The 19,179-nt window shown below is 34.2% G+C and overlaps 1 protein-coding gene across 4 annotated transcripts in view; it reads right to left on the bottom strand.

Moving 5' to 3' along the window:
* Positions 1-193: 193 nt before the first annotated feature.
* Positions 194-19,179, bottom strand: part of si:dkeyp-68b7.12 — a 45,095-nt gene continuing 26,109 nt past the window's right edge. For all 4 annotated transcript variants that reach the window (XM_073932192.1, XM_073932185.1, XM_021468383.3 and 1 more), the window contains exons 12-14: positions 18,576-18,700; positions 6,308-6,843; positions 194-4,099 (exon numbers count right to left, since the gene is read on the bottom strand). In XM_073932192.1, coding sequence (XP_073788293.1) covers positions 2,083-4,099; positions 6,308-6,843; positions 18,576-18,700 — 2,678 coding nt within the window. In that variant the 3' untranslated portion in view covers positions 194-2,082. The remainder of the gene's footprint in view (positions 4,100-6,307; positions 6,844-18,575; positions 18,701-19,179) is intronic.

The raw sequence follows: 19,179 nt of genomic DNA on the forward strand, positions 1-19,179 counted from the left end.
TCCAGTAGATTACAGTCAAAAACAAACCATATTTTATGCAAACACACAATCATAAATCATAAGAATTTTTAAGTGGTTTTCCATATATTATTCGCCCACTGTGAAATTGTTATTCTTTTTCAAGTATTTCCCAAAATACTGTTACAAATTCCAAATAAGAGTAAAAACAGTGACACAAACACGCATTCATATAACGAAAACACTAATTTATTGAAAAGGAATGCATATTATCTGGAACTACACAGAGATTAAAATGCATTGGTCTATACAGATTGTCTTATACGTACATCTGCCTGAGTTTCCTGAGTTGTGCTTTGTACATTTCTTTGAATTGACTTTTATAATGAAGCATGTAATGGTCAGATTACAGTCCCGTAATGATGAAATGGCTTCAAATGAGGTGTAAAGGATTTTTTAATGTTATTGCTGATATGTAAACCAACAATTTAATGTAAGAGTTTTGTTGTAGGCAACAAAGAAAAAATATTTTTTGAAAAAAAACTAAGCTGTATGGGCACCTGAAAATTGTCAGTTTCTCTGAATTCACTGGATTTAGGTTATTAGGTGGTTTCAGGGAAAAGTTTTCCTTAAAGGTCTGATAACAGCACACTGTAAAAAAATCTGTAATTTTACAGTTTATTTCCAGCAGCTGGGATGCCGGGAAAACAAAGTAAAATAGCGAAATTAAATTAAATTAAATTAAATTACAGAAATGTACTGTAAAATAACAAAGGTTGAATTACAGAAATTTAACAGAAATTAAAATAAAATTTAAGGAAATTTTATTTTTTAAATTTTATGTCAGTTATTTTATGTTTTTTTTTTCCAGGTACCTCAGCTGCTGTAAATAAACCGTAAAATTACGAATATTTTTTACAGTCTACCTCCAAATGTCTGAGCATTAAAAAAAATTCCCATAAAATTACAAGAAATATTTATAAATATTTTCATTTGTTTTGTTTAAAAAATATTTTATCAAATATTAATTTCTTACCTCTTCTGAAGCATGTTGTTGCCTAAAATTTAATATAAACCTGTCTGAACAGTCACTTTATCCATTATTAATGCATTTTCAAAAATCTCTAAATTACATTTTAAATTTGGAAGAAATGCCTCCAGTAGATTACAGAAAAAAACAAACAGTATTTTATGCAAACACACAATCGTAAATCATAAGAAACTGAGAATTTTCAAGTGGTCTCCATTACATTTTCCATATATACACTGTAAAAAAAATAAAATCTGTTATTTTACGGTTTTTGGCTATAGGGTGCCAGAAAAAAAACGTAAAATAACAGCCATTAAATTACAAATAATTACCACAAAATAACAGACGGTAAATTCTTCATTTATTGGGTTTTACAATACTCAGTTGGTTTGAGTTCTCTTCATTTATTCGGCTTTTACTCTGCTCAAATTGCATCATTTACTCAAATGGATTAAGTTCACAATATTAGTTTTTGAACTTAAATGTTTTGTAGCAATCGGTTTTTCTCAAATGGTTTGAGTTACCTTAACTTATTGGGCTTTACAGTGTAGCATTTAGTCCTCACTGAAAATAATCATCCAAAGACGATTCCTTGAATTTACTAAAATATTTTAAGTTAAGTGGTTGTAAACAATTTCTTTGGGCTGGATTTAAACAAACAAATTAAGTTAAACATTACTAAATGTAATTTGTTTGATTAAATTCAACACAAATAAATAGTTTGCAACAATTTTGCAGACAACTTTTTTTTTTTTTTTTCAGTGAAGTCTTCATAATGGTCTTAAAATGTTTTTAAAAGCTTTGAATTTAAACCTGCAGAAACACTGTTTAAATATTGTTATGTTTTTAATAACTAAATAAAATAAAACTATGATTTTGTTCTTGCTCCCGAAGAAAAATTGCAAATACAATAAAAAAACCTCTGTTGCTCTATTAAACATCACTAGGTCACTATATTTAAAATATTATATATATTTATATCTATAAATGAGAAAGTAGAATATATTTGTAGCGCACACAGCCTGCCATCCTGTATACACGCATTAATATTTTACAGGTTTGATCGGATATAATCATATGATCATTGTCTGATTTCAGTCAGTTTTTGCGTCTCTCCTGCTTGCCGAGAGTCTGTCCGTGTTTTCTCTGCTCCTCTTAACAGTGGCTCGAGCGACGGCTTCATCGAAACACAAACTAACGCAGCGTTTCTCCTCTTTCTCCAGCTTCCTCTCCTCCTCCTCTTCCTCTTCATCCTCCTCTTCATGATGATGATGATGATGAAGCTCCTGCGAGAGTCTGTTCTCGAAGCGCTTCCTCAGGTTTAACGCGGTGAGTTTGGAGTTTTGTGGTTTGGGAGGAACAGCAGGAACCGCTCTGGTTTGATGAGCTGCTCCTGCTGCTATTTTACGTGGAGAATCTCTGCGCTGGATGGTGATCTCCTCTTCAGAATGAGTCTGCTGGATTATTCCTGCCTTTTCTCCAGAGATCGTGATGTTATTTACGTCAGCAGAACTCGAAGTGTGTCCTTCAGCGTTTGCTGCATTATCATCATGCATTTTAGTCTGTTGTTTTGGCTTTTCTCCTGCATTTTCTTCATTGTTTTGCTCTGTATCATTCATTTCTGTGGCTTGTTTTTCTTCTTTCTCACATGTGGCGTTTTCCTCATTGTTTTGCATTTCTGTCTCTTGTTTTAGTTCTTTGTCTTCATCGTTTTGCACTATATCATTAATTTCTGTCACATTCTCTTGATTTCTTTCTTTATTTTTCTCATTTTCTGGATTATCTTCATTGCTATCTTGCATTTTGGTCTCTTGTTTTTGTTTCTCTCCCTCATTTTCAGCATTGTTTTGCTCTATATCTTGCATTTTATTCTCTTGTTTTTGCTCTTTTTTCTCATTTTCAGCATTGTTTTGCTCTAAATCTTGCATTTTAGTCTCTTGATTTTGTTCTTTTCCCTCATTTTCAGCATTGTTTTGCTCTAAATCTTGCATTTTAGTCTCTTGATTTTGTTCTTCTCCCTCATTTTCAGCATCGTTTTGCTCTAAATCTTGCATTTTATTCTCTTGTTTTTGCTCTTTTTTCTCATTTTCAGCAAGTTCTTCATTATTTTGCTCGATGTCTTGCCATTGGATCTCTTGGTTTTGTTCTTCTCTCTCAGTTTCTGCATTGTTTTGCTCTATTTCTTGCAATTCAGTCTCTTTCATCTCATCTTCTGTATTTTCTCCAATATTATCTTGCATTTCGGTCTCTTGTTTTTGTTCTTCTTTCTCGTTTTCTTCCTCGTTTTGCTCTGAATCTGTCACGTTCTCTTGGATTTGTTCATTATTTTGCCATAAATCTTGCACTTCACTCATTTGACTTTGCTTTTCTTCTGCATTCTCTTCATTATTTTGCTCTATGTCATTCATTTGAGTGACTTGTGTTTCTTCTTTCTCACATTTGGCGTTTTCTTCAACATTTAGCTTTAGATTTTGCATTTCAAGTGCATTATTTTGCTCTATATTATTAATTTCCATCACATTCTCTTGATTTCCTTCTTTATTTTGTCCTAAATTGTCCATGTCAGTCATTTGTTTTTGTATTTCTCCTGCATTTTCTTCATTATTTTGCTCTGTATCATTAATTTCACTCATGTCCTTTAGTCTTTTCTCCTCATCATCAGCATTTCCCTCATTATTCTGCTCTACATCGTTCATTTCAGCCTCGTGTTTTTCTTCTCTCTCCTCATCTTCTGCATTTTCCTCATTATTTTGCTGTAAATCTTCACTTTGAGCAGTTTTCTCTTGTTTTTGTTCTCCTTTATCATCATCTTTTGCATCTTCCTCTAAATCTTCTTGCCTCTCTGTGTTGTTTTGATCGTGTGCGCTCTCTAAATCTTCATTGTTTTCAGTCTTGTTCTGTTCTTCATCATCTTGAAGTGTTGTTTTCACGCTGGATTCTGGCTCGTCAGTCTCTCTTTGTGTCTTGATCTGCGTTTGTTCCTCTGATGCAGAATTTCTGTTGATGTCTTCATGAACACTGATGTGGTTTTTCTCGGGCTCTGGTGATGATGGTATCGAATCCGGTCCGAAATACGTGTCTTCTTCACTTTCTGCAGATTCTTCTTCTCTTCTGCACACAAACAAAAGGCAAATATTACACAAATAATACGCATTTCATGCCGTTTCATAGTAATGCAACACTATTAATACTATTAATGTTTTATTTACAACTATTTTTAAAGAACGCCACGGCTTATTGTAATATAGTGTATACCAAAGGCCAGCTGGCATGTGCAGACCAAAAGCCTCCTCTTTAGAGAATTGACCTCCAATGCTGGAATCGCTGGTTTGATCCCTGCTCGGAACGAATGGGTGAGTGCAGGACCAGTTGTAATATGGTAAATGTAAATACTTTTGAATGCCTTGGATTTTACTACAGTCATCGGTGCTGTATAACATTCCTTATATGTAAAATTACAGAACAGTGACTGGGTAATTAATTACTTTTGTTGTATGTCTACTTAATTGAGTTGGTCTGTTGTGAGCATTTGACATTTTTGCAGCACAGTGCTTTCCCACACTTTAACCAGCAGAGGTCGATTTGGAAAGCTTCAACGTTTTTCCAATGCAACAGAGTCAAACGATTCCAATAGTATCTGGATGCAGCCTTTATGATGCAAGCTGAGATTGCATCACTCAGCGATGCAATGTCAGACACAATGCTCTCAATGGAGTGAGTGACGTCACTGTGACGGGTAGGGTTAGGGGTGGGGTTAGGTGAGCGCATTAAAAAGCATTGGATGCAGCTCAGATTGCACTGCACCGAGTCTGCAGCCAGACCCCTCTCATTGATTCACTGGTTCAGAAAGCTTCGTTTAACCATCGCAACCATTCCAAACCAATATTCTTTTCATTATAATCTTTTTATTAATATTATTGTCAGTAGAGAAGATTAGAGCATTTATGTGAACACAAGCTCTAAATCTAAATAAATTAAAAAAAATCGACTATATATAAATATATATATATATATATATATATATATATATATATATATATATATATATATATATATATATATATATAGTTGAAGTCAGAATTATTAGCCTCCCCCTTGAATTTCATTTCATTTTTTATATTTTTAAAATATAAAAACATTTTATTTTTTATTTTTATTTTTTTACATATTATGCTGTTTAACAAAACAAAGAAATTTTCACAGTATTTCCTCTAATATTTGTTCTCCTGGAGAAAGTCCTATTTTTTTTTCAGCTAGAATAAAAGCAGTTTTTAATTTTTAAACACTATTTTAAGGTAAAAAATGATTAGCCCCTTTAAGCTATCAGGGGGGCTAATACTTCTGACTTTAACTGTATATATATATATATATATATATATATATATATATATATATATATATATATATATATATATATTTATATATATATATATATATATATGAGTGTGTATGGGTGTTTCCCAGTGATGGTTTGCAGCTGGAAGGGCGTCAGTAAAACATATGCTGGATAAGTTGGCGGTTGGCGGTGGCGCTGTGGCGACTCCTGATTAATAAAGGGACTAAGTCGAAAAGAGAATGAATGAATGAATGAATGAATGATCCATCCGGATTATAAATATTTTTTTTATATAAAAAATCTAATAAATTAATTTTATTATGTTTTTGTGTAAAAAATATATGCAGAAATATTTAATTTAATTATCAAATGATTATTTTATATTTATTAAAAGTAGTAGTATCACATACAGGCTTGGTTCTTTAATTTTATATATAATTAATATTCAAGGGCCATCAAATGAAAATGAAAAGCATCAGACGTTTTAAATTCAATTAATTACTTTAATTATATATATATATATATATATTATTTGTGTGTGAATAAAACTATGCAGAAATATTTAATTATTAAATTATTATTTTATATTATATTAAGTTTTCAAGATACGTATTGTATCTTGCAACCCATCTCTGAGAAAATTTTATCTTTTGTCATATCTAAATACATAAACTGGAATAATTAATATTTAATCAAATCAAGTTAAAATAAATTTAATTAAAATTTTCATTATTCAATTTGTACATTAAAATATTATATTAATTATTACCTTTAATACAGTTTATTTTAATTACATTTATACATGCTATTCATATTTATGTATGACAACTACAGAACATGAGATGTATACATAATTTTATGCTACATTTAATAGTATTTTTTGTGTCGTATTGAATTTATACAACCTTTAAGTACAAAATATGTTTACTTACATCAACACATGACAAAATAAGTTATAATTTTGGAAATGTTCAGTCGCTTACCTCAGCACGTGTTTATTATTCTCCACATCTACTGAATTTCTGCTTTCATTCGTCATTAATGACTCAGTTTTACTGTCATCTTTCAATGATAAAGCTATCGGAATCCTGTCTTCTGATTGGCCCACTGATTGTGCAATCTCATCAGAGCGTTCTGATTTGCTAGATGGAGTCTGAGGCCCCGCCCACGAGAGGCTATGAAAATCCCGACAGGACGGCAGACTCTTACAAAACATGTCCTCATATTCTGAGCCTTTATCAGACTCATCTTCATCATCATCATCATCATCATCTTCATCATCAGCAGGACTATAGTCGTCATCTGAAGATAATGACAGCGCCGGCAGGAAGGGGCGGGACTTATAAGGCAGGCTGTGTGATTTTCCCGGAAGTGGTCTGTGTGTGAACGAAGGGCTGCTGGATTTGGGTTTTTCACAGTTTTCGCTGCAGTTCTGTGCTGGAGATAACACAGCCTGATCTTCATCTTCATCCTCCTCATATTCTCCTTCAAAACACGGAGCCTCCACGGAGAACTCAGGCTGAAATGCAGAAGTAAAGCAGACGTCAGACAGAAAGTAAAATAAAAAAATTAAAAGAAAGTTTTTTACATTTACGTTTAGTCATTTAGCAGATGCTTTTATCCAAAGCGACTTACAAATGAGGACAAGGAAGCAATTTACACAACTATAAGAGCAGCAATGAAGAAGTGCTGTAGGCAAGTTTCAGGTATGTAAAGTGTAAAAAGCAAAGCATTTGTAATTTTTTTTAATACAGTTAGCGGTGGAGCCAGAGAGGCAATTGCAGATTAGGAAGTGTAGTGGAGACTAAATAGTTGAGTTTTTAGTGGTTTCTTGAAGACAGCGAGTGACTCTGCCGTTCTGATGCAGTTAGGGAGTTCATTCCACCAACTGGGCAGATTGAATGCGAGAGTTCGGGAAAGTGATTTCTTCCCTCTTTGGAATGGTCTTACAGGATTCACAGAAAGCAAGTTTCTGGAGGGCACATACAGATGTTACTACTTCAATGTGTTCCTTGTACCGCCATTCATGCCGCGGCGACGGCGGTGCTTGATGCGCCAGCAGCATTTGACCGCTGGGTGGCACTTTAACCACAGATATTCAGCTTTGCCTTTTCACAATGCTAAACAGACTGTTCTGTAGGCGTAGCTTACTGTATGTGATGTGATGTGTTCAATTAAAATATAATTTTAATTTAGTTTTTCTGGTAATAGACATGCTCTTACACTATACTATGCTGTAGAAAAGATACATGGTGAGAAGTCAAAAAGCTAATATAAGAATTAAGTTATTAGCCTTCAGTGCCCGATTAAATTGCGTTGGGGTGAAAATAATGTTTTGATTTCTTTGACTATCATGGCAATGTTATAATCTCAAATCTTAAACGTGCGCATATGAAAAACAGCAAAATAATATAGATTATCCTGCCGATAGAGCACATCACCTCACAGTTGTGAACTTGCGATCACCTCAACTTACATTTAATTTTTTTTTTACCTGGTTTATTGTAAACTTATTAAGTGCAAAGAGGATTCGTTTTGGAAAATAGAATTGAAGAAATGAAAGACAACTAAAATGAAAGCACAAACATTCAGTACAAATAATTAGTCTTAAATAAATAAATAAATAAATAAATAAAGCAGTCTTTTAGTCTAAATATAGAGAGATGTAGTGTTTGCTATTTTGATAGAACTAAGACTAGACATGTTCATTTATATTTTTAATTTACGTTTTTATTTACATTTTCGTTGTTGATTATATTTACGATCTCATTTTATGTTTCAATTATAGTACATAATAATAAACGAATAATGAAAATAAATGAATAATGAAAATATTACATAAATTAAGTCTGGCAGGTTTATTTTTAATAATTTAGTTTCAGTTCCGTTTTTTTGTTTCAAAACGTCAATGTTCTGCTTTAAAGTATAACTGTTGTTTTGTTTTGTTTTTTTACTTAATGGCTCAGTATGTTTTGTATTTTATTTTCATATTCAGTCACCTTGCATATGCGTGTGAAATATAATGCCGCATAACCGCGGAAAAAGAAGAAAAGGCTGTCAGTTAAAGCTAATTAATCAAAATAAGCTATATTAAAATACAGCATTTATGTTAATACAGGCAGAGTGTGAACAAACGGCTAAGATATGTGCTTGCCTTGTCCCGCAAGTTTATTTTTAATAATTTAGTTTCAGTACTATTAATTTTTTTCTCAAAACGTCAATAGCACCTTCAATAATCTAAACATTAAAGATGGGCCGCAAGATGTGTTGAGTGGCTATATGTGAAGAACAATGGCAAAGCTAAGTGTGATTATTGTAATAAACTAATAAGTTATAAAGCAGAGTCCCGACCAACAGGACTGACTAAGCATATGCGGTTGGCTCATTCTTCACGAATATAGAATTAAAATTATGGCGCGTTAGGTTCATTGTGCATCCTGCAGGTGCAACCAACAAGGGTTGTTCATTTGAGTTTAACTTTTTGAGCGTTATAAGCAGCTCGTTGTTAGTTTTTATTTAAATATATCGAGCCGAAACTAAGCAGCGCATTCTCTCCGCCTCCTCGTTTATAACCAGCGGGACACGCCACTGAAGCAGTGGAGGACACTCCGTCGTTCATAATCTTTGCTGATGTGTCGGAGTCGAAAGAATATATCAAAGAGGAATGTTCTTTTGACAGTCCCGATATGTTCAATCTTTTTTTCCCTGTCATTTCTCTTCAGCAAATTATATTTTTAAAGCTGCTTGATTCTTTTAAAACCGAAAGCAGAGCCCGTCAATTTGTGTTTTTTCATAAGATACTCCTCTATCAAGGTTTTATTTTATGAGTATTCTTTAATGTGCTTTTTAATAGTTTTATTTTATTCAAAGCAGCACCTAAAAGCGAATTTATCCTCAAAACGTGGCATGAGAGCGATGCATGTCATGTGTCGCATATTGCCTTTTTTTCTGATCTTTTTGCATAAAGGTTTTAATCAAAAGACAGGTAATTTAATTACTTTCGATGTGCTAAAATATTTGTTAAATAAATGTTATTTCAAAAAAAGCATATGCAATGTGCTCTGACAGGTAAAATCCGATTCTTTCTCTCTTTCAAGTTCAAAGCAAATTTGAATGCCAAAGGATTTTAGATATGCATATACAAGACTATGTAGTATATTAACATCAACAAATTAATAAAATAAGTAGCAAATGAGAAATAAATGACAGACAAGTTGAACAGACATTATCTCTAATTATCAGAATTGCAAGATTAAAACAGCTGAATATAGGCCTAAATAATCTAGAAAGCAACTACTGCGCGCTGATATTTCTTCTTCTTTTTTTCGGAATAACGAACAATTTCAACCGCGGGGAGATACCGACAGCTTGATTTGCAGTATTTTCTAACATGTTAGAAGCGGGCAGCGGACATCAGCTAGCCGTAAAGACGGGCCCGCACAAAAAAAACATGGCTGCCGGTGGAGAAGCGGCTGTGCCCTCAGCAGCTGATTGAGACTGAGCTGCATATCCCGAGTGCACTAAATACTCCGAGATCCGGGAGAAATTCTACCCGATAATCCAACACATACAAAACAACTTTGAGTCCCTGTCGAACAGAACCCATCTTACTGGGGGAGTGTGTGTGCTGCTGTGTGTTCACCCAACAATACCCGCTCCTGTCTCCAACACACAAATACTGGAACTCTTTATGTGGACTTACTTTTGATAATAGGCTACTATTATTACCTTTATCCTGTTTAATGTTATCAAAAATCTATTTTTATTTTTATTATTATATTTTTATTTTTTATTCTATTTTTATTTTTATTAATCATTTTTTTATTAGCCTATATGTTATTTTCATATTTGTTTGCACTACTGCCCTTTTTGCACTGTCTTGTTTGTGAGACGCGCACTGCTTTGGCAAAACGAATGTACAGTTACTTGTCATGCCAATAAAGCACCTCAAATGTGAAAATAGCCTAGGCAACAAATAACAAATAGTAGTGTAATAATAACAAAAAATGCCCTTTTCATTTTCATACAATAGGCCTATGTGTGGGTTTTGACAATATGTGTTTAATTAAGCTATAAAGATCAGATGAAATGCATAGTGAAATATGAAATAAATGTCTCTTTTGCTGAAAATTTAATTAATCTATATATTTATTATTTTAAAAATCAACTAATTTTTGCCCAGAGAAAGAGGCGCGCGGCACTAGCGGACATGGGGTGCTTTTCCCAAAAAAGACGTACAGTAACTTGCAGCTGAACTATGCACAGTTTGGGGAAAAAAAGGATATAGTGATGCATGTCCCCCAAAACCCCTAGTTTCTCTGTCGCAGATCCATCATTTAAATCAGGTTAGTTATAAGTAAAACGCACATAATGATAAAGCACACCATCATCACGAGGGCAATTAAATAGACAACCTAAACATATTTTTAATTGTTTATTTATGTAATGTGAGTTTTTATAACTTTGTTCTTTAAATTATTTATAACTTAGGCTATTCTATCGAGATGACACCATAAAAGGCCTTCAATGCATTGATATAGGTAATAGGGATACAATGAAAAGCCGATTTTCACTATTGACCCTGTTTTTATTCATTGACGGCTTCCCAACGCCGCTTTTCTGTTGCGCGAAAAAAAGCTGCTGCAAATAAGCAAATTTATGACAAAACAATTTTAATAGTTTCATAGTAGTAGATGGTGTGCTTCATCTGCGTGATTCTGATTTGACATTCTTCCGCTAAACTTGCACTGTGTTGATGTGTAAATGGACTATGTGTTGATGTGTTAATGGGCTATGATCTTTGCTATTGAGTTCTCTTTGCAACTTTCAATTTCGAGGTGGGGGAAGTGGGAAGAGGCAATTCAAATGTACCATCTCTAAAAAAAAGGCCGCTTACGCGGCATTTGTGTTTATTATTACCTTATTTTTATTTTATTATTATTAATTTATTCATTCATTCTTCATTCATTTTCTTTTCGGTTTAGTCCCTTTATTAGTCTGTGATCGCCACAGCGGAATGAACCGTCAACTTATCCAGCATATGTTTTACGCAGTGGATGGCAGGAGGGCCAGCTGGGGCTTCGGGGGACGGAGTGAAAGGAATTTGCCCCGAGTCTGGGAAAGATGGCTTGCCGTAATTACACTATAGTTTTCCTATCGCACACATGCGCCAAACAAATAAACAAATAAATAAAAAGGAAAAGAAAACATCTAGACTTATAGGCTGAGGTCTTTTTGCTTAAAATCGCCCTTATGTTTCCGTTTTAAATGTAAGGCTGTTGCATAGAATAATACAATTTTAATTTATAAGTGATTTTGCTGCGTCCCCCTTGATGTTTCAATAACGCATAATAATCTACACACCATATTAAAGACACAGCAGACATAAAGGTTGTGTGTGAGAGACCGAGCAAAAGAGCGCTCTCTTCACAGCTCTGTGTATGCGGCTAGCGGCTTCTTTCTTTTTGTTATTTATTTTGCAGATAATACACCATATGAATACAACAGAAAGACATAACACTTTACAAATTACCTTTTGTAGACTCAAAACAAGTGTCATATCTTGATAAGCCTAAGCCACATTGAAATATAATTTAAAGAATTACATTATCGGATATAATAAAATCGCATTAAATAAATAAACCAATATAAAACAAGCAAAAGCAAGCTATAACAGTTTAGGTAGGCCTATACATAAATAAAACCGTTAAAGCCAAATCAAACTTTTATTTTACAAGATATTTTCTTTTAAAAGATTTTAGATATTTTCTAAAAACAATAAACACCAGAGAAGGTTTAGAATTTATAAAGTATTTGGATATGATGATAATAATCAAATCGTGCAAACAGAGCATTTTTGGGAACACGTTTCAGGTCTCTCCAGTGCATTTGGGCTGAATGTTTGACTGTGTCTAAATGAGGATGTTATAAAATACATTTTCTACCGAGTTATTAACGGATGCACGATGCCAACACTCGGGGGACGTTCTGGGGGCTGGGTTTGCGTTACGCGCTGCGAGCTATAGGCCGACAGTGGAAATGCGACATGACTTCGGTCTCGATGCCCATTAACACCTGAAAGACAAGCTTTTGGTTATGAGACGGGGGAAGGGGTATGTCTCCACCCTCAAGTGTTTTCCACAAACATGGTTACACAAAATCCAAAACTCCCGAGGACGGATGGCGTAACCGTAGCAAAACCTATGCGTTTTAAAACCAAACCGCAAATGGGGCCTTATGAAAATGAATGTTTCTATGCACAGCAACTTCTGGACTGAACTATACTTGTTATTTAAAATATCTCTATTACGCTCTAGCATTCGCCAAAACGAATTTGTACATACAAACACCGAACATAGCCTAGCTGAATAGGGTGTTGCCTGCTGAGCCATGACAGCAGCAGACAATTCCGCACGACCATAAAGCCTTCACCCGACAGTTATTTTCTAATATTCACAACGCGAGCCACAACAATAGACATGCCATGCCCATCATCCTTACAGACAACTTCGCTTTAAACTGTATTAAGGTCCCATTTACACTGCACAGCAGTTTTATATAAAACGTTAATGATACATATAACAGGCTACATTTTGATGGTGAAATAACCTTTTAAACGATGGCTTTTTATTTCAGTATTCAAACATTAAATAACGAATGCATCAAGTGAAATAACGAATATGCAAAAACACATGTATATAAATATAAAGGACTATTATAATTAGCAAAATGCTGCTCTATAGACAAATACTGCTTGACATTTTAGAAAATGTTTTGCGTATACCCAGTACCGAGAACAAACAAACAAAAGCACATGGCTTGTTAATCAATTTAATCAAGCTCTAGCCATGAATAAAATAATAGACTATTTTATTATTTTAATATTTTAGACGACGGGTTAGTAATTATATTATAAATGGTTATGTTCAGATCAATGAAATAATAACTTTAATAATTCTGCTTTGCATTTTTCTATGCATTACTAACATCACTAAACCATACATTTGTTTTATAAGTTAACCAAATATTTGCAGAGATTCAGCGGTTTTTTTTTTTCTGACGCGTCAAATTCAAATACAAAACATACTGAGCCATTAAGTAAAAAAACAAAACAAAACAACAGTTATAGCTACTTTAAAGGAGAACATTGACGTTTTGAAAAAAAAAACTGAACTGAAACTAAAGTATTAAAAAAACAAACCTGCTAGACTTAATTTATGTCCTGCGGCAAAAATATTTTTATTATAATCTGCTTAAAATAGGTCAAATTATTTTATTTTTTTCTGCTTTTGATGAAGCTGCATTCAACTTAAGCTCAATGTCGGCAATGTCTTTAAATAAATAATATATCTAGGCCTATTTTCATTATTCATTAATTTTCATTATTCGTTTATTATTATCTATAATTGTTGAGACATAAAATGAGATAGTAAACTATAATCAACAACGAAAATGTAAGTAAAAACAGAAATAAAAACATAAATGAAAATGTCTTGTCTTAGTCCTGTCAAAATAGCAAACACTGAACATCTCTCTATATTTAGGTTAAAAGACTGCTTTATTTATTTATTTATTTATTTATTTATTTATTTATTTATTTATTTAAGACTACTTATTTGTACTGAATGTTTATGCTTTCATTTTAGTTGCAAAAAGATCAGAAATTGATCTCGCACGCGCAGGGAAAAAAGGCAATTATGCCACACATGACTTGCATCGCTCTCATGCCAAGTTTTGAGGATAAATTCGCATTTAGATGCTGCTTGAAATAAAATAAAACTATCAAAAAGCACATTAAAAACTTTAATAAAAAAATTAAAACATTCATAAAGGAGTATCTTATGGAAAAACACTATGGGCCCTGCTTTCGGTTTTAAAAGAATCAAGCAGCTTTAAAAAATATCTAATTTGCTGAAGAGAAATGACACGAAAAAAAAATAAAATAAAAAGATTAAACATATCGGGACTGTTAAAAGAAAATTCCTCTTTGATATATTCTTTCGACTCCGACATCAGCTAAGATTATGAATGACGGAGTGTCTCTCCTGCTTCAGCAGCGTGTCCCGCTGGTTAAACGATGAGGCGGAGAGAATGCGCTGCTTAGTGAACCTAACGCGCCATTATTTTAATTCTATATTCGTGAAGAATGAGCCAACCGCATATGCTTAGTCCTGTTGGTCGGGACTCTGCTTTATAACTTAGTTTATTACAATAATCACACTTAGCTTTGCCATCGTTCTTCACATGTTGCCACTCGGCACATCTTGCGCTCCATCTTTAAACAAATGTTTACATTATTGAGGTGCTCTCCGGCGGCGAAGTTTCTGGCAGAGTAGCGAGTGAAAAAATGTGCTTGCAGAAATTGGAATCAAAATTTAAATTATATATAACAAGCATCGTATTCTTTCTAATCCTCGCCCAGTTTTAATACAAGTTGTTTTTATATTTGTGGCTGTGAAGTTTATTAAGAATATATATATATAGCCTACTTTATTTTTTTATACTTTAAGTGATCTGCTTGAGGTAGGTCACGTTTATCAATGGTAAGTTTTAGCCTAAGTTTACATCATTAACATAATGTGTTGCCTGTAGCCTAAAGGCCGCAAATGCATTAAAAGGCAAGCGCATATCTTAGCCTTGAGTTTGTTCACACTCTGCCTGTATTAACATAAATGTTGTATTTTAATATAGCTTATTTTGATGAATTAGCTCTAACCTTCGACAGTTTTTTCTTCTTTTTCCGCGGTTATGCGGCATTATATTTCACACACATTTGCAAGGTGACTGAATATGAAGTTAAAATACAAAACATACTGAGCCATAAGTAAAAAAAAAAACAAAAAAACAAAACAACAGTTATAGCTACTTTAAAGGAGAACATTGACGTTTTGAAAAAAAAATGAACAGAACTGAAACTAAATTATTAAAAATAAACCTGCAAGACTTAATTTATGTCCTGCGGCAAAAATAATTTTATTATACTTTTAGTGATCTGCTTAAGGTAGGTCAATTTATTTTTCTCAGTGTTTCACGTACTGTACGGCAATGTCTTTAAATAAATAATTTATTTAGGCCTATTTTCATTATTCATTTATTTTCATTATTCGTTTATTATTCGTTTATGTACAATTGTTGAGACATAAATAAGATAGTAAAATATAATCAACAACGAAAATGGAAATAAAAACAGAAATAAAACATAAATGAAAATGTCTTGTCTTAGTCCTATCAAAATAGCAAACACTGAACATCTTTCTATATTTAGGCTGCTTTATTTATTTATTTATTTATTTATTTATTTATTTATTTATTTATTTAAGACTACTTATTTGTACTAAATGTTTGTGCTTTCATTTTAGTTGTCTTTTACTTCTTCAATTCTATTTTCCAAAACGAATCCTCTTTGCACTTAAAAAGTTTACAATAAAGCGTGTTAACAAATTTTAAATGATTAATGAAGGAATTATAATGCTTTGACTTATTGTTTAATATCATTTACAAGCACAGTAGCTGTATGATCTATTTCTGTCCGTTCGCATCCCGTCCCTTTGCGCCCCCTGGCGGCTCATTCACAAACTGCGGTCATACACTAAAAACAGAGCGGCACCTATTTCAAACGGCGGCGGTACCAGCCGCGGCGTTAAAAGCCACTTTGAACTCTCACCTACTGTACATCTGCAAAAATGAGAGCAGATAAGAAGGAGCAAAGCCAGAAGTCGCTTTGTAAGCAAACATCAGAGCTTTGAATTTAATGCAAGCAGCAACTGGCAGCCAGTGCAAACGGATGAGCAGCGGAGTGACGTGTGCTCTTTTAGGTTCATTAAAGACCACTCGTGGAAGTCTAAATGTCCTAGAACCATACGCAAACAGCTGAAAACAAGTCTAAATGTCCTAGAACCACACACAGACAGCTGAAAACAAGTCTAAATGTCCTAGAACCACACGCAAACAGCTGAAAACAAGTCTAAATATCCTAGAACCACACACAAACAGCTGAAAACAAGTCTAAATATCCTAGAACCACACACAAACAGCTGAAAACAAGTCTAAATATCCTAGAACCACACACAGACAGCTGAAAACAAGTCTAAATGTCCTAGAATCACACGCAAACAGCTGAAAACAAGTCTAAATATCCTAGAATCACACGCAAACAGCTGAAAACAAGTCTAAATGTCCTAGAACTATACGCAAACAGCTGAAAACAAGTCTAAATGTCCTAGAACCACACACAAACAGCTGAAAACAAGTCTAAATGTCCTAGAACCACACACAGACAGCTGAAAACAAGTCTAAATGTCCTAGAATCACACGCAAACAGCTGAAAACAAGTCTAAATATCCTAGAATCACACGCAAACAGCTGAAAACAAGTCTAAATGTCCTAGAACCACACGCAAACAGCTGAAAACAAGTCTAAATATCCTAGAACCACACACAGACAGCTGAAAACAAGTCTAAATGTCCTAGAACCATACGCAAACAGCTGAAAACAAGTCTAAATGTCCTAGAACCACACACAAACAGCTGAAAACAAGTCTAAATGTCCTAGAACCACACACAGACAGCTGAAAACAAGTCTAAATGTCCTAGAATCACACGCAAACAGCTGAAAACAAGTCTAAATATCCTAGAATCACACGCAAACAGCTGAAAACAAGTCTAAATGTCCTAGAACCACACGCAAACAGCTGAAAACAAGTCTAAATATCCTAGAACCACACACAGACAGCTGAAAACAAGTCTAAATGTCCTAGAACCATACGCAAACAGCTGAAAACAAGTCTAAATGTCCTAGAACCACACACAGACAGCTGAAAACCAGTCTAAATGTCCTAGAACCACACGCAAACAGCTGAAAACAAGTCTAAATGTCCTAGAACCACACACAGACAGCTGAAAACAAGTCTAAATGTCCTAGAACCACACGCAAACAGCTGAAAACAAGTCTAAATGTCCTAGAACCACACACAGACAGCTGAAAACAAGTCTAAATGTCCTAGAACCACACACAGACAGCTGAAAACAAGTCTAAATGTACTTACACGCTGGTGGTCTCGTTGCTGAAGTGCTTCTTCTACTAACTAAACCTAGTGCACTGAATATATACCCTTTACTTGGCGCTTGGACAAGCCTCGAGAGTAAAAACAACAGAAACTGAGGCGGGGGGTGCTACACACACAAGCTCTTACAGTAACCAAGGAAACAGTGAGTAAATTTTCTAGTACCACACACAAACAACTGAAAACAAGTCTAAATGTACTTACACGCTGCTGGTCTCGTTACTACAGTGCTTCTCCTTTGATGTTAGTTTAAGTATGTTAGGATATCTGTAAGCTATTTTGCTTCAAAACGGCGAGAACATCCACATGTAGGAGATATAAACCTGTCATGAACATCTAAAGCTTGCAGTTTGGCTCTACCGCCTAAATTGATAGATGATTTACTTGCCGTCTCCTCATACATTCAAGCTGCGTCCCAAATGGCACACTATACCAATGCACCATGTACTTATGCACTTACACACTCAACAGTATAGTATATGTATGTAGTGGCGTCCCAAATGGCACACTAATGTTTTTTTACTAAGCGGAAATTCAAACCGTTTCCCTGATGACGTTTGACGGTCGCCAAATCAGTGAAAAAAACTACCGAATTATCAAATAATACCTGCCGTGAGTATAACTGCATTCACCATCGGGAGGCGCTATAATCACTCTCGTAGGAGAATTTTGCTTTCACCATCCAAAATAAATAAAGTTATCCAACATGTGCGCCCGATAGCTCCGCCCCTTCCGCTACGCAAGCAAACCTGCAGCTGTTGAGTGTGTGAAGTGTCCATCATTACACACTTCATTATACCAGCTGAATGAGTGCATCATCCGGGTAATTAAAGTGCACTTATTATTATTAGAGTTTTCAGTGTGAAAACACTACTCACACTATTTATACTACAAAATGGCATAGAATAGTGCATAAGTATGCGATTTGGGACGCAGCTTCAGTTGCTCATCAAATCTTCTGACCAATCAAATGCTCTCTATTGTCTGAGATGCCCCGCCCCCTTCTTCTCAGCTCCATATACAGTGCATCAGGAAAGTATTGATAGTGCTTGACTTGTTCTACATGTTTTAATGTTACAGCCTCATTCCAAAATGGATTAAATTGATTGATTTTCTCAACATTCTACACACAATCCCCCATAATGATAATATTAAGATCAATATAAATAATAAGATCAATATAAACACACCTGGTTTGAGACAGAGTTGTCCATCGAGTCCAGAAACCCGAAAGCCTCCTGCAAATCCAGCTCCTGTTCTTGAAACTCACAATAAATCGGACTGACCGGCGTCTGCTGGACGTGTGCTCTCATGTCTGAGGAGAAATGATCACAGTTAGTCTTATTTAATTTTAGTCAGCTCAAAACATGAGGAAACAATGTGCTCCTTCACATGTGGGAATGATTTAGGATTTAAGGATTTAGTTTTAAGGATTTAATTTTGAAGCAGCATCTACATACCACAATTGTATGTATGTATATATATATATATATATATATATATATATATATATATATATATATATATATATATATATACTGTATGTGTGTTCTGGTTATGTTTGCTACACATTATAAACAGATAAATAAATGCAGTGGTCAAATCTTGCATCATTCAGCTTTGACTTTTAAAACAGTTACATTTTTTCTATCTAGAAATAATTTTGAAAAAATAATCCATGCTTTGTTGACGCAGTGGCGCAGTAGGTATTGCTGTCGCCCCACAGCAAGAAGGTCGCTGATTTGAGCCTCGGCTGGCTCAGTTGGCGTTTCTGTGTGGAGTTTGCATGTTTTC

Source organism: Danio rerio, chromosome 2, assembly GCF_049306965.1.
Source record: "Danio rerio strain Tuebingen ecotype United States chromosome 2, GRCz12tu, whole genome shotgun sequence".
Taxonomy (NCBI): domain Eukaryota; kingdom Metazoa; phylum Chordata; class Actinopteri; order Cypriniformes; family Danionidae; genus Danio; species Danio rerio.